Source organism: Sander lucioperca, chromosome 4, assembly GCF_008315115.2.
Source record: "Sander lucioperca isolate FBNREF2018 chromosome 4, SLUC_FBN_1.2, whole genome shotgun sequence".
Classification (NCBI taxonomy): domain Eukaryota; kingdom Metazoa; phylum Chordata; class Actinopteri; order Perciformes; family Percidae; genus Sander; species Sander lucioperca.
In genome coordinates this window covers 35165612-35180762 of record NC_050176.1, presented here as the reverse complement: position 1 = coordinate 35180762, position 15151 = coordinate 35165612, and the positions used below count along the sequence as shown (strand labels likewise).

The 15151-nt window shown below is 40.3% G+C and overlaps 1 protein-coding gene across 3 annotated transcripts in view; it reads right to left on the bottom strand.

The window, feature by feature from the left end:
• Positions 1-392: 392 nt before the first annotated feature.
• Positions 393-15151, bottom strand: part of tll1 (tolloid-like 1) — a 52275-nt gene continuing 37516 nt past the window's right edge. For all 3 annotated transcript variants that reach the window (XM_036000119.1, XM_031276985.2, XM_031276983.2), the window contains 5 exons: positions 10126-10251; positions 6394-6521; positions 2395-2608; positions 1819-2069; positions 393-623 (listed from right to left, as the gene is read on the bottom strand). In XM_036000119.1, coding sequence (XP_035856012.1) covers positions 489-623; positions 1819-2069; positions 2395-2608; positions 6394-6521; positions 10126-10251 — 854 coding nt within the window. In that variant the 3' untranslated portion in view covers positions 393-488. The remainder of the gene's footprint in view (positions 624-1818; positions 2070-2394; positions 2609-6393; positions 6522-10125; positions 10252-15151) is intronic.

Below are 15151 nucleotides of genomic sequence, written 5' to 3'. Positions count from 1 at the left end.
TTGCACAGTTCAAGGAGTCAAAAAAGACTCAAAACTCCCTTGTTTGATGCTTTTTCTTTTAGGTAGAAGCTTCTCAGTTCCTCAAGCATCCATAGTTTATAATTCTGAATATGAATATTGTGTGTTTATGTGTGTGTTTGTACTCTTTTGTTTTGCAACTGTGAGTATCCACACTGAGGGTAGCTTGATGTGCAGTAATGAAAACCATCTCCTCCACAGAAATGGCTCACTCAGTCGTCTCATATTAATATATCTCGTTGTTTTTCCTGTCTCGTCTCACATTGCGATGACCTGTGCGGGGCCACAGAGGGGAGACTAATGTTCGCGTAAAGTGTTTGTCTTCCACCCGCGGCTGGCGAACGTCCACATCTGTCTGCTGGGTCTGAGAAGAGGGGACAGGCTGTACTTTTCTCGTTGCCATGGTGAAGGTCAGGGTGACAGTGGCGGGGGGCTGCACAGAGGTCAGAGGTCACGGGCTGCGTGTGAGGTCATTTCCTGGTGTGAAGGCTCTCCTGGAACTTGGTGCTCGTGTAGCGGATGTGGAAGCCCTTCTTGCTGATTGTGTCGTCGCTATGGAAACGGATCAGCATAGCGCCTCCAGGCGAGTAGATCTCCTCCCTGGGCTGAGGAACGGAAGATAGAGAGGCATGAGAAGCAGTTTGTCAGACATTTAGAGGGTCATATCACAGAGTTTTGTATAATTCAGTCTATTAACTACAAATCAAATATTCTTTACGTCACAGCTTCTTTATGTGTGTTGTTTTATAGATGGGGAGGTTGTGTGTGTATTTTTCCCAATTTCCAGATAGTCCCCATGTGTCATTCTAATTGGTGGAACATAACAAGGTACAATTACTCAAGTACTGTACTCTCTTAAGGCATCAGTGTTTCATATTGACACAAGGAGCTTAACAAGAACTTTGCGTTTACAAAAAATAAAAGACACAAAACAAATTTGGAAATATCTTTTTTTTTGTATTTTAGGTCTTTATTTGACAGGAGAGTTTTGACATGAAAGGGGAGAGAGAGGGGGAATGACATGCCGCAGGTCAGAATTGAACCTGCAGCCGCTGTGGCGAGGACTGAGCCTCTGTACATGGGGCCTACGCTCTACCAGGTGAGCTATCCAGGCGCCCCAGTGACTATATTTTGGTGTATACTATGATGGGTTACAAAACTCAAGCAAAACAAGCATCTGCTAATAACATATTGATACCAAACAATTGAAACTAATGTCTGCCTGCAATGGTAGGAAGAATAAAACATCTAAGTCCACAGCAATAATGCAAAATATACAGGTTTGTAGTTAAAGATTAGACTGATGCTATTCTATATTTATCTTTCATGCTATACTTTCTGACTTCCTCCCGCTGGTTCACAAACATATCATTCCTAAGTGCTATTATTTAAAAAAAAATTTAGCTGGGCACTGTAGTTGTTAGTAAACGTTACTCAAACAGGACTAAACGGTACATTTGTTGGGCTCATTTCATCTGCAGGATAATACACCTTTAGTGCTCTAGTGAGTATTTACGGCAGGAGGATGGTGTATGTGGGATGGACTCAAAACAAACTACAGTGCTCATGTTCATCGTAATGAAGGAACATGAAACCCAGTGTAAAGGTGCGGCTTATGATGTGTTATTTATACAACAATGGAGCTCTATAGCAAAGAGGAATAGGATATTTCAGGCTTTGGTTACACTAGCAATACTTCTTAGGGAAATCAATTCATTGCTGGTTTTGGTCCTCTGAACTTGGCTAAGTTTTCACATCAAACATGAAAAATGAGCCTTTAAAAAGAACATAAAATCTTACCCCTGAACCGCAGAAGCGACCGAGTCGATGTGAGTCGGCGTCGTACCCGTTGTACAGCTCGATGTAGTCATAACCACAGTCAGCTTCCTCCTCTACCTCAAACGTAATGAAGCTCAGCTCGATGCCGTAGCCCTGTTCGGCCGTCAGCAGCCACTCGCAGTCTGTGTGACCCGGGTAATTATTGTCTCCAAACTGAGAGTGAGAGTAAAGGTTCTTCTGACGAGCTTCTGCTTTCAGACGACCTCCACACTCTGCAGAAACACATGATCAGTAAAAAGGTACATTTTAATCTGTAAAATTAGACATTTGTTAGATTTTGTTTTGGCCCAGATAGTCAATAAACTCTTGTTAGATTTAATGAATGATTTTCATCGTGTATGTGCTGTTGTGAACCACTAGAGGTAGATATTGCTCTAAAAAAACAATTGAAACTTGAGAAAGCTAAGCAGGTGAATGTGAGTGATGCTCTTTGCAGATCCAAAAAACTCGCACAGTGTTGCGCATAAAGTGAGATATTACCAGAAAACATTAATAACATGCACAAACACTTAAATATGCTTCCACACAGACACACACCTGTGGAGTGTGTAGCTTGGAAGCCCTTCCTTTGTACTGAGGCGTCAGAAATGAAGCGGAGGTACATCTTGTTGCCGGTGGAGACCAACTGCTCCGGGATCTTGCTGCCACACAATCGACCCAAGATGGCCGCCGTGTCGCTGTCCCCGTCAAAGGCCTCCAAATGGTCATATGCACATTCCTGATGCTGCTCAATCTCAAACTCATTGAAGGCCTGGAAAGGTAGAGACAGAGAGGGTGAGAGGACGCTGAGTGAGATGTGAGAAGGTGTTGGAAGATTAACTGTTGACCTGGCTTTCCACAGTTTTTATAGGGACTATTACTTTGTTAGAAGGTAGTTTCAGTGAAAACCTTTGAAGGTGAGGTCCCTGAAAGTAAGTGAAATCTGACATTAGTTCTGTCTGCACTGGATGATCTGTGGCCTCTTCGTTTTGTGCAGTAAAGCAGTTTAGTTTTGCGGGTGAAGCAATGAAGCAGACTTGAGAGATTGTCTAACTCAGTCGTACACAAATTACTGTAAAATACAGTATAGATGCTGTAAGTCTTGATGATGTTCTTATTTGTTCACAGGGATTTACAACAAAGCCACAAATGTATGTCCTACAGTATGTACACGTATGGATAACATGGTGCAAAATCTGAGAGCAACGACAATGAAAGTTAGTCAAAAGGCAAATCAGAGTGAAAAGGAGAGGAGAAATTAGAAAAAAGACTAATGACAAGAGTGCATCCTTTGTTAGAGTCTTAAATGTGTGAGCAATTTCCTGAATTGGGATCTAATAATTTTATTAAAAAAACAAGGCACACCTGAGCTCAGAGTTATTGTAGCTGGATGGAGAAGCTAGACAACTTTGGTTGAAAGTGGAAACTTAACACAACACTGACATATTACCACTTTTTAAGTTGATATGGTGAACTCGTTAGCAAACAGTTGCCAATTTACACATCCAGCTGATATGGAGCAACATTATCATTCATTTGGAGTCGTGGCCACCTGATGAATTAAAGTCCAACCACTCTTTTTAAGCTCTCTTTTGGTCTCCACCAACTCCTGAGAAAATTATCTTGCTTTTTAGATTGTTAATGCTCCACTATGGTCACCAGCTAGTCACATATTAGTTTGTCTGTCAGGCATTTGGTTCTGTGAAGGTAACGTATAGTCAGTTTTTTTTTCTTTTCATCTGGAAACATCTGCCTGATGAGTCCAAAAATGACACAATGTCAGCGGTGGGAGTGAACTGGAACAGTAAAGAAAACGGAAAAGTGGTTACAGGTACACATAGTCATGTGATCCATTTTTAATATAAAAACAACACCAATTTGTGTCACCAATAACTTATGTAATGGTTTACTACAATATGAGACATTTTTGAGACATACAATGAATCATTTTCAGGCTGTTCCCTTTAAAACTCTTTCAAACCAAAATAAATACATTTGCATTTCATATTCTTTAATATAAATCTACAGAACGCCTGTTCCTTTGCCTACATATTGCTTACACACTGACATGCATGTACACAGTGTCACGATTCCTAATCTAATCAAGTCACCGTGAGCTGAGTCATAACACCTTGCAGGCCTCTCACCCACACACAGTCACACACCTCTCTGATTGTCTCCTGAACCGTGCTCCATCACGCCACCACAAACACCGCACCGCATTGATTTTTACCAGCCAGGCGGAAGGAGAGAGCAGAGCAAAAGGTGGGCTGATGTGAGGATGTCGTTACTGAGAGGGGAAGTGTTTGATTCTGGGCTCGGGATGGCTTCCAGATGTTTCTAACTGTAGCTTGGGTGAGACACTGGTTTGTGGATCTGTTTACTATTCCCAAGTATGTGTGTGTGTGTGTGTGTGTGTGTGTGTGTGTGTGTGTGTGTGTGTGTGTGTGTGTGCGTGTGCGTGTGCGTGTGCGTGCGTGCGTGCGTGCGTGTGTGCGTGTGTGTGTGTGTGTGTGTGTGTGTGTGTGACAGAGGGTGAGGAAGCAAGAACGGAATGACCTTCATGTCTACGCTCAGATTTCTGGTATTAAATATATCCCGCTGCGATGTCATTACTGTGGATATACAGAGCACACCGGCTAATCTCAACACACACTCACGCGCACACACACACACACACACACACACACACACACACACGAACAAATTTCACAATTTGTGTGTATATGTGTGTAAATCACATGAAGTTGCACATTCACAACATGCAAACACTACTAAATGTGTTACCATAGCTGATGATGTAATGTGTTTTCAGTTACGTAAGCGGCGATAAGAGATTATCAAAACTAAATAATGACAGTTGATGACAATTTTGATAACATCTAGCATGCTCAGCGTGTGGCTGCAGAGAGGAAGTGATGTGAAGAGTTAAATCCCTAACATTTGATTGTGTGTCTAGACCAGGAATGTGTGTGTGTGTGTGTGTGTGTGTGTGTGTGTGTGTGTGTGTGTGTGTGTGTGTGTGTGTATTTGCATGAGGAACATTAGTGGACTTTAGGAGGATTATCTGAAGCACACTGTGAATATGGGCATGTGAGCTCCTGTACTTGGTCTTTATGAGGAATGAATAGACAAAAAAATGATGAATTAAATTACTTTTCAAGCTTGAATGCCAACATTACCTAGTTCCAGCCTCTAAAATGAGAGGAATTGCTGATTTCCTTTGTGTTATGTGATAATAAACTGAATACCTTTAAGCTTCGGACTGTTGGTCGAACAAAACAAGCAGTTTTCTTCATTGAATTCTAACCTATTTTCTAATGTTTTATAGACCAAATAGTTAATCGAGAAATCAGGAAGATTAACCATTATTGAATATAATCGTTAATGCTTTTAACTACACATGTTGTATTCCTGTGGATCGTTGCTTGCATGCATCCTCAAAAATTAATGTTATATGTCAGCAAGATGCTATTAAGCACATGGACAGTGGGTGCAGTATACAGTATAAGGTCAGGTTAGCAGCTGACTCTAAACAAATAACAACAATAATGGCTGAGCATTTTGAAGAGAAAGTAACAGAGCTTGTTGCCACTGCTGCTTTTTCTGTCCTGATCTAAATGTTAACAATGTAACATCCTCACGAGTCACAATGTTTACCTTGTGCACATTTAGAAACTCTCAAGGAGGACATGTCGGCCTGATCTGCCCCCCTAGTACATGTACTATAATTAGTATAGTACTATAATCGTCCAGGTACAAGATATGCAAGCAAGTATGCGAATAATGCAGCTTGCATCACAGCTGGTTGTCTACAGCATGTGTCTATGTTGGTAAAAACTCCATTTGCATCAAAGCTAACATTGTTAGGCAAACAACATCTGTCTGAGCTAACGTTCTGTCAAACTCTCTCTCTCTCTCTCTCTCTCTCTCTCTCTCTCTCTCTCTCTCTCTCTCTCTCTCTCTCTCTCTCTTCCATCTCTTCAGACAAATCATGCATGTCAGACTTGGAACTTTTCAGCCTCAACTATCTTCAATCCATGATACACATGGCAGAGCATAATATGTCAGTTTATTTCTAAATAAGTATCTTCAGTAACTCGAAAAATGTGGAGATGACTATTTGTGGTGACACATAAATGCTAAACATGCATAAATGCATGTGCATGTGTGCACATGCAAGCTTAACACACGCACGCACGCACGCACACACACACACACACACACACACACGCACAGAAAGCCACAGGGACACAGATGGCCACTGCCCAAGGCCTCTTACTAACGCATGAGCACACGCTTGCAGTTAGCCCGAATATACAAACGTGCACTTTCTCCCTCATTCACATTTGGGTTTCATAAGTGGAACATGGGAAAGAGAGATCATAGAGAAAGAAGGGGGAAGGCAGCCTGAGGTTTTAACATAAGATGTGACGTGAGAGACCTCACAGACAGAATAATGTGATGAGGAAGGGAAGAAGGGCAATAATGCTATAAGTATAGGGTTTAAAGAAGGCTTTGCTAGCCCCGAAATCTGCTTGATTTCAACACACTTACTATCTTGATTCGGTGTCCCGGCGTGGCTGTGATGTCCCAGGTGCACTCCTTTCGGCTGGGATACTTGTCTGGCCAGTTTGGGCTGCTCAGGGTCCCACTGGGGCTGTGGATCTTATGCTCACACTCAGCTGAACACACATATCCACACACACAGAAACACGCAAGCACACACATAGAGAGGAAGTTAAAATCATGGCTGCACAGGAAAAGGTCAGAGGAAATGGAAAGGGAACAGGAAGGAGAGAAACAAGAGAACCAAAAGAGAGAGAAAATATTTCAAAGAAACACATCCTGATGACAAGTTTAGTGTGAATTTCACATGGAAGCATGCCCGCATGCTTTAAACAAACACACTTCTACATTTAGCCTTTTGTACTTTGCATAGATGGAGTATAGTACATAAAACAACTCTCTATTAGTAGTAGTACAAGTCATCTATTACCTACAACATTTAAAGGTGGATGTCATTTATAGAAGCAAAAGCAAAAATCCATGATATGGATCCAATGCAGAGAAAGGGGAATTTTTGTGCTTATAGTTACATTCAGACTGTTTTAAACATTCCTATAAAACACAGTACTTATTGAAAACACTTCCATCTAAAATCTAAGCCCTTGTTGATTGGATGTTTAGGAAATGGATCCTAAAAACACAGGATGTGTAGGATTAGATCCTAAACATCTAATTATTGAGCTCAAAATTATGTTCCTCGCACATTTCTTGTTTTGTTTTGCAGGCCACGGTTACGAGATTGTTAATGCGTCCAGCAATTTCAATCAAATCCCTTTCAGGATTCAAGATTCAAGATCCAATCCGGATGAGTTCAGCAATGACAGTCAAGTGACAACATAAAGGAAAACCCCAAATAAATATGATAATGAGTTTAGATGCATCGATACATTGCACAAGAGGTCACTGACTGATTTGATATGAATGAAAATGATGTGAATCACATGCTCTGGCCTTCACAGTCTCAGATCTCAACCCAGCTACAACTCTGATTTGCACCTGCTCTGTTTGTGCTGCATCTTACATGTAAGTCCAAGTCAAGCAAATCATTTAAGACAAGTCTCAAGTCTTTTAAAGTACATCTTAAGTTCTAAAAAGCAGGTCCAAGTCAATTCTCAGTTAACAAGCTATAGTGACCAGCAACCAACCTGTTTTTAAGCATTTTGGGGCCAATTTAATTAGAGTCTCAAGTTATTTGAGAAAAGTCCAAGTCAAGGAAGAAAAGGTACCTCTGGGACCTGCAGCTTTGTCCACATTGCTACTCTATAATGTTACAGGAGCAGTTACTCAGTAGTCTATTTTACTGATGTATTTATTAGTCTAACAGGTTCTGTGCACATTAATAAATATTACTGTAAATGCGCCTGAGTTAGCCAAAAATCTATTTTTCATTTGTAGTCAACTGCTCTGTTATTGCTTTGTTAATACTCCCTGGCTCTGCACTGCTGAGCAATAGCAACATCATTCGCTGCTGGGCAACTGACTGACTATAACTCTACTACTTTACAAGATAACATATCAACTGTGAGCTAATATTGTAGCATGCTAACCACTGTGTAGCAATTATTTCTGGTCGAAGTTGCTGACTGCTTTCCTCCTGGAGTTTGTATCAGTTAAAATAACAGCAATGAAAGCTATCCACAGCAGCCCTCACAGTCACACATGGCATTTGTGTGTGTGAGATAAATGAATGGCTTAATGAAGGTGATGGGAGGCAGGAGGCATGCACAAGACAACAAGATGTATTCCAGAGTGACAGGTTTTATTTAGAGTCAGACAAACTGAACCCATGTACAGAATGAGATGGATGAACTTACAAGAACAATGTATGAATGTAAAGGAGAGTCTTCTAACAGGCAAAGTGTTAAATACAGACGTCATATTCCACACACACCATTGTTACAAAATACTCTCACACCTTTAAAACATCTAGCTACTGACATGATACAGATTTGAGCAATAAATTGTGTCATAATTGTGTTGTCTGACATAGCAAACTATCTTTTCACATGATCACGTTAACAGGAAATGTAATAGTTTATAATTTTTTTAACCAGAAATCAAGTAAATAATCAGTCTCAAGTTTGACAGATGTCTTCCTTTCATGAAAGTGATTAAACAGATCCCTGAGACCATAAAAAATACAGACTTTTAAGTTTTTTGTCTTTCTGGCACTCTTTTCTTTTCCACTGTCTTACAGTGTCAAACACTTCTGGCAGGTGACTACTATCACTAAAAAGTCTGTCTGTTTTAAATGTCCAAATGTCCATCTCCTCGTGTTGAAACTTTCACATGCACATACTATACTGTATGTATGTACGTACATAACCACACACACGGACACAAGCTGTGTGATGGGAAGAAGGATTTACATGACTCTGCAAAGTTACTGGGTCAAGCTGATCTAATGCACATATAAACACACACACACACACACACACACACACAGGAAGACAGCGCTACATGCAATGCTTTCAAGCTCCCAGATGTTTGAAATATGAGTGTTTTTACGAGCAGCACAGGGAGCCTTTAGTGAAGTGAGTATATGTGTGAGTGTTGATGTGGTGTGTGTAAGCGTTCAAAAGTTCAACTTCAAAGAGTTGAGTATAACATGTCAATTCAACAGTTTTGTGTGTGTGTGTGTGTGTATGTGTGTGTGTGTGTGTGTGTGTGCACACGCACACATGCACAGGGGAATGTGCTATAAGCTTTTAATAAATAATAAATAATGTTTTCTGTCAAACTGAGGCCTTTTCCCCTATCTGTGTTTGCTTTTCACACACAAACACAATCACACGTCACAGTGAACACAGCCTTAGTGACTTGCAGGCAGAGCTGTTTTCAAATTAAGTCTCAAGTCAGTCCGAAGCCCTGGACCGGGACCAATACACACAAAACAAATGCTGTATTTAACATATATATGATGTTTTATAACATATATATGATTTATAATTTAATAACTTTGTAGGCTATTTCTACTGTATTTACCTTGAACTTGGTTCGGTCAATTTGTGCTGCATCTTTGCATCTTTCAAGTTTATCAAAGTAGAGCTCAAGTCTTTTAGGGTTAGCCAAAGTGAGGCACGACATTTGAGACAAGTCTAACTCAAGTCTCAAGTCCTTCAGAGTATGTCTCAAGTCCTAAAGGGCAAGTCCAAGTCAAGCCTCAGTGAGCAGAGCTACCAGCAACAAGTGCTGTTTTTAAGTATTTTGGGGCCTTGAGTCATTTGAGTCCATTTGAGTCCAAGTCCAAGTCTTTCAAAGTAAATGTCAAGTTCCTTGTGGCAAGTCCAAGTCAAGTCTAGGTTCAATGAAGTACGTTTTCAGTTCTGAAGTCCTTTAAGGCAAGTCAAAGTCAAGTCTCAAGTTTTTCAGAGCAAGTCACAAGTCATCATAAGCATTTTGTTTTTGTTCCAGGATTTTACCAGGTGAAAGCTTGAGACTTGATACGACATCTTAAGCCTCAAGTCTACAGCTCTGCTTTCAGGCTCCTAGTATGGAGATTTATGTACTCTATGTGAAGATAACACTATCATCAAATGGAAAGAGCCACTCTGTTGTCATGTGGAATCTGATGTAGATAAACAAAGTAAGGGCTGTATGATGGACGATGACTGTTCTTGTGAATGAGCACATGCTTGTGTGAATGTGGCAGCACCTGCATGTGCACTCCACTGTTTTTATGCCAGTGAGTGTGCTGATGTGAATGTACGTGAAACCCACCTTCCTTACAGTCATGTTTGTTCTCATGCAGTACAAAGCCATGGCGACACTGACAAACGTAAGAGCCCACTGTGTTGATGCACTCGTGCTGGCAGCCGCCGTTGTCCTTGCTGCACTCATCTTTGTCTGTGAGAGATACACATGCAACACATCACTCATGTGGAAACGGCAAAAAAGCGGGAAGGGGTGGAGGGACGCAAGAGGTCAAGCAGGGGAGAGGAGTGGAAAGATGAGACCCTAAGGAAGGGGAGGAGAGCCTTTGCAAAAGAAAAAAAGATGATAAGAAAGGGAGTGAGTGACAGACTGCAGGGAAAAGGCAGAGGTGGAGAAACAAACAGTGATATACGGAGAGGACCAGACGGAAATCAAATCAACTTAGGAAGGTAAGGTCAACAAAAAAACTACAGTACAAATTAAAAGGAGGTGACAAATAATGAGGAACACGAACATAAATATCCAGCAATCACGCTAGGCAAACATTATCACCCATAACAACTGTAAGACTGCAATATAATGTTCATTATTCACCTTTCAAGTTAAAGTTTTTATTACAAAGCTGAGAATTAAAGCCAAGAAAGATGGTCAATGGACAGTATGCCAAACCCCTCCCCAAAACAGCTTTACTTGGCACAGCCGGCATGTCAAGCTTTGGATTTCTCCATCATTTTTTTGTATTTCTTGAACCAAAAACATAACAGCAAAAGTGTAATGAATGGGTAAAACAGTGTGTTTGTCTGACAACGTAAGCTGCAAACGTTAACACGCCCACCTAACTAGCTAGCTATACATACAGTAGTAATCGAGCACTACTTCCATTTCATTAGCTAACTACATTATTATGTTGGGTTACGTTAAAAAAAAGCCCTGTTCAGGACTGACACATCCACTGTTTAATATATACTGTATATCAGAGTGTTAGCGGCTCCTGCACTTTATTGGATTTGGGGAAGTTTACACTCCAGTACATAAGATAGCGTTACTTTTGCCAAACTCATTGGTTAATCCACTTTCCCAAAGCCTTTTTTCTTGTACAAGTGTACATAAATCTCAGTGTTGCTTGCAATATAAGAATAATGCTGCAGCTCTACTGTACTTTCATGTCTTCCACGTAGTTGGTGTGGATGCTGACTTTTTATCCGCGACATGTAGCTTTTGCCTCATTCTTTTAGCATTATGTCATGCATGTAGTCATCAAATACAAATTTAAGATCCTTTACAGGGTTCTTGTAACTATTTAGCTGTGATTTTAACCAGTAAAATTGACGGTCACTAGCTAGAAATGAAAAGCCTGCTTTTGTTTACCTCTGTGGTAAATCTGGGACCCATTGTTACAAGAACTACAAATAATTTTGAGTGGTCACTCTACTACTGTTATCACTGTAAACTGCATATGTACGGTGGCCGACAGGGGCAAACGCCCTGCAACTTAAGAAAACACACGCAAATAGACAAAACACAAGCAAATTAAGAAAACAACTTCATTAATTTGACAACACATGTGCAGCATTTAGCAAACGCGCTGCAAATACCACAACACAACCAAATACATAAACGCACTGCAAATATGAAACGATGCAAAAAGAAAAGCACGCAAACCCCGAAAAAAGAAGCGATGCAAAAAGAAAAACAACTTCATTAATTTGACAACACATGCGCAGCATTCAGCAAACGCACTGCAAATGCACACAACACAATCAAATACATAAACTCACTGCAAATACACACAACACAACCAAATACATAAACGCACTGCAAATATGAAACGATGCAAAAAGAAAAGCACACCAACCCAGAAAACAAATGCAACAAAAAAACGCTGCATCCAGATTACACAACGGAAGTTCTCCAGACCTCTAGAGGGAGCAGCTAGTGGAACAGCTTGATTTTCGACCTCACGGGGAGAGAGAGAGAGAGAGAGAGAAACTGCATAGACTGCATAGACTGTAAATATTAAATCTATGTTTGAGATATGTTTTCTCTCGTTTGGTGGGTGTGGCTCAGGTCCCAGCTGATACTCAATCAGCAGAGACGTCTGTAAACTCGTGGTGATAAAACATTTAAAACTGCATCAGCGTTTAACGTTGACGTTTGTTTAAGCCACATGAGAGGGTTTAATTTCGAGGTCCGAAATTACTGAAGTGTAGGCCTCCTCAAGTGTAATATTGTGATTATGCAACAACGGTTACCAACAAAATAGGTGATCAATCAAAAAGTGATCAATCTGTATTCATATTGTGGAGAAATTCACTCTTGAAATACAAAAAACAGACAGGATTTCTAGTCCCTCCCTGTTAGTAAACCAGCCAATTTACCGCGGGATTTATCAAACTGAATAAATCGCCCGCACATATAAACACAAAACTGCTTTGCTAACTCCAACGTGTTGTAAGTAAGACATCTGCTAAAAAAGTTATTGTATTCATCAGCATGATTGCCGTGTTTAGTTCACAAACATCCAACACACCAAAGTACAAACGCATAGCGGACCAGACGCAAGCTTTTATTTTGAAAAGCCGAAGCTCGGGGACAGCACCAGCCGGGAGGGCATGAGACGGGAGCATAGACTGTATATTAATAATATATTATGTTATTAATAATAATAATAATAATAATATGAATTTAATATCGGTTAATAACGGTCGAAAATCCAGCTGTTCCACTAGCTGCTCCCTCTAGAGGTCTGGAGAACTTCCATTGTGTAATCTGGATGCAGCGTTTTTTTGTTGCATTTGTTTTCGGGGTTTGTGTGCTTTTCTTTGTGCATCATTTCATATTTGCAGCGCGTTTATCTATTTGGTTGTGTTGTGTGTATTTGCAGCGCGTTATGTATTTGGTTGTGTTGTGATATTTGCAGTGCGTTTGCTGAATGCTGCGCATGTGTTGTCAAATTAATGAAGTTGTTTTTCTTTTTGCATCGCTTCTTTTTTCGGGGTTTGTGTGCTTTTCTTTTTGCATCGTTTTTTATTTGCAGTGCGTTTATGTATTTGGTTGTGTTGTGGTATTTGCAGCGCGTTTGCTGAATGCTGCGCATGTGTTGTCAAATTAATGAAGTTGTTTTCTTAATTTGCTTGTGTTTTGTCTATTTGCGTGTGTTTTCTTAAGTTGCAGGGCGTTTGCCCCTGTCGGCCACCGTACATATGTGCTGTACTAGAATGGAAGGCTTGACAGGCGTAGCAGCAGCAACTAAGGGGGACGGGGGCTTAGCAAAGGGTGCAAGAGTCATCGCAGATTTAAATATTGTCTGCAGCCCAATTGTTTTGAAATATAAATTAAAGAAAGGAAAGAGGAAAGGAAGGTGTAATAGAAGAAAGCATCCACAGAAGTTGAAGTTAAAGCAACAACAGATAACTACAAAGGGTTAAGGTAGTTAGTGTGTGTGGTTTTGTTGGCCTGTAAAACTGTCTTTGTGCTGCTCTTGGGGTTCGTGATTATGGTTGCTCTGTAGTCAAACTCCACACTCCACCTTGGCTCTGAAACGTCTCTGACCATAGCAGCTGTTTTCAGATTAGGGCTGCACGATATGAGGAAAATATCTAATTGCGATTATTTTGACTGATATTGCAATTGCGATGTGATTCACGATATTGGAGGGAACAACCGTTTTTGTATCATTATTCTCATTTTCATTGAAAATTATTAACATTGAAAGAAATTAAAATGATTATAGTGTGATTTTTGCAAGGATCTGTACCAAACAAAAATATTTTCTTTAGTCTGTAGGATACAGCACTAAAATACTTCATTCAGAATGGTTTGACACATATGTTGCCATTAACAAATATTGCGCCCCCCTGCGATTTGGATATTGCACTAGTCCATATTGCGATTTTGATACAATTGCGAATAATTGTGCAGCCCTATTTCAGATCAGCTGTGCTCTCCTCGGGCCAGACCACCACTGCTAAATAAATCTGATGTGTTCACTCAGCCAACTGAAGAGAAACTGTACAAATGTGACGAGAGCTTCTGTCATCACGTATTATAATGAGCATGGTGTCCTAAATGTGGAAAGATACTGGAGACCTACTTCTCTGTCATTTTTATGTTCACCACCGCAACACATGGTAGGATATGTGGGACATTAAGTTGTCATGGTGACGCCTTAATGTAGACCATAAATTCCCCTGTGAATAAACTGATTTGATTTTAAAACCCTTTCCTTCATACATTTGCATACAAACAAGGAGAACAGATCTTCTTGACATAGTGTTGTATGTTAAATGGTTGCCTTACATGAAATCAACTATAACAGTTATTATCATGATCTTTTATGCTAATTAATACCTTACTTGGCTCAAATAATTACCTCATTAACATAACTGGATATACTACTGAGATAGCAAAGGCAAGTGAACTGATTTAGGATTTAGTTTTTTACGCTTTGGTTTTAACGATATACAATGTGTGAATTAGTGAGCTTTAGTGTGCTTCGATGTCACCTTTGGATGGAGCCAGGTTAGATGTTTTATGCTGTTTCCAGTCTTTGTGCTAAGCTAAGCTAACCAGCTGCTGGCTAGAGTTTCATATTTACCATAAAGATTTTAGAAAGTTTCGATCTTCTCATCTAACTCTCTGCAAGAATATGAATACAGTATTTCCCAAAATGTCGAATCAGTTTTCCCCCTGTGTTTTGCCTCCGTTAAGGTTTTTGAACTCTTTCACCACACTGTCTGACAATGATATTCTGGATCTGGACCGTATACAAACTGGGAACTATATTCTCAAAAAGGCAAAGCACTGCAACTTCTGCTACTTGGGTGGAGTAATTTGCTCTGTGAGGAGCAGAGTGTAACAACAGTGCTTTTCATGTGTTGCGCTAATCACTCCGCCCAAGTAGCAGAAGTAGCAGTGCTTCGCCTTCTGAGAATATAGTTCCCAGTTTGTATACGGTTAGAAGATGGCTGCGTCTCATGTGACCTTGTTATTTGTACATGCTGTGACTATACAAATCACAACATGTAAATAGGAAAATGTTGGCGTTATTTTGTCACTTATTGGGAGCAGTAGGCTAGATGGAGCCGGTTAC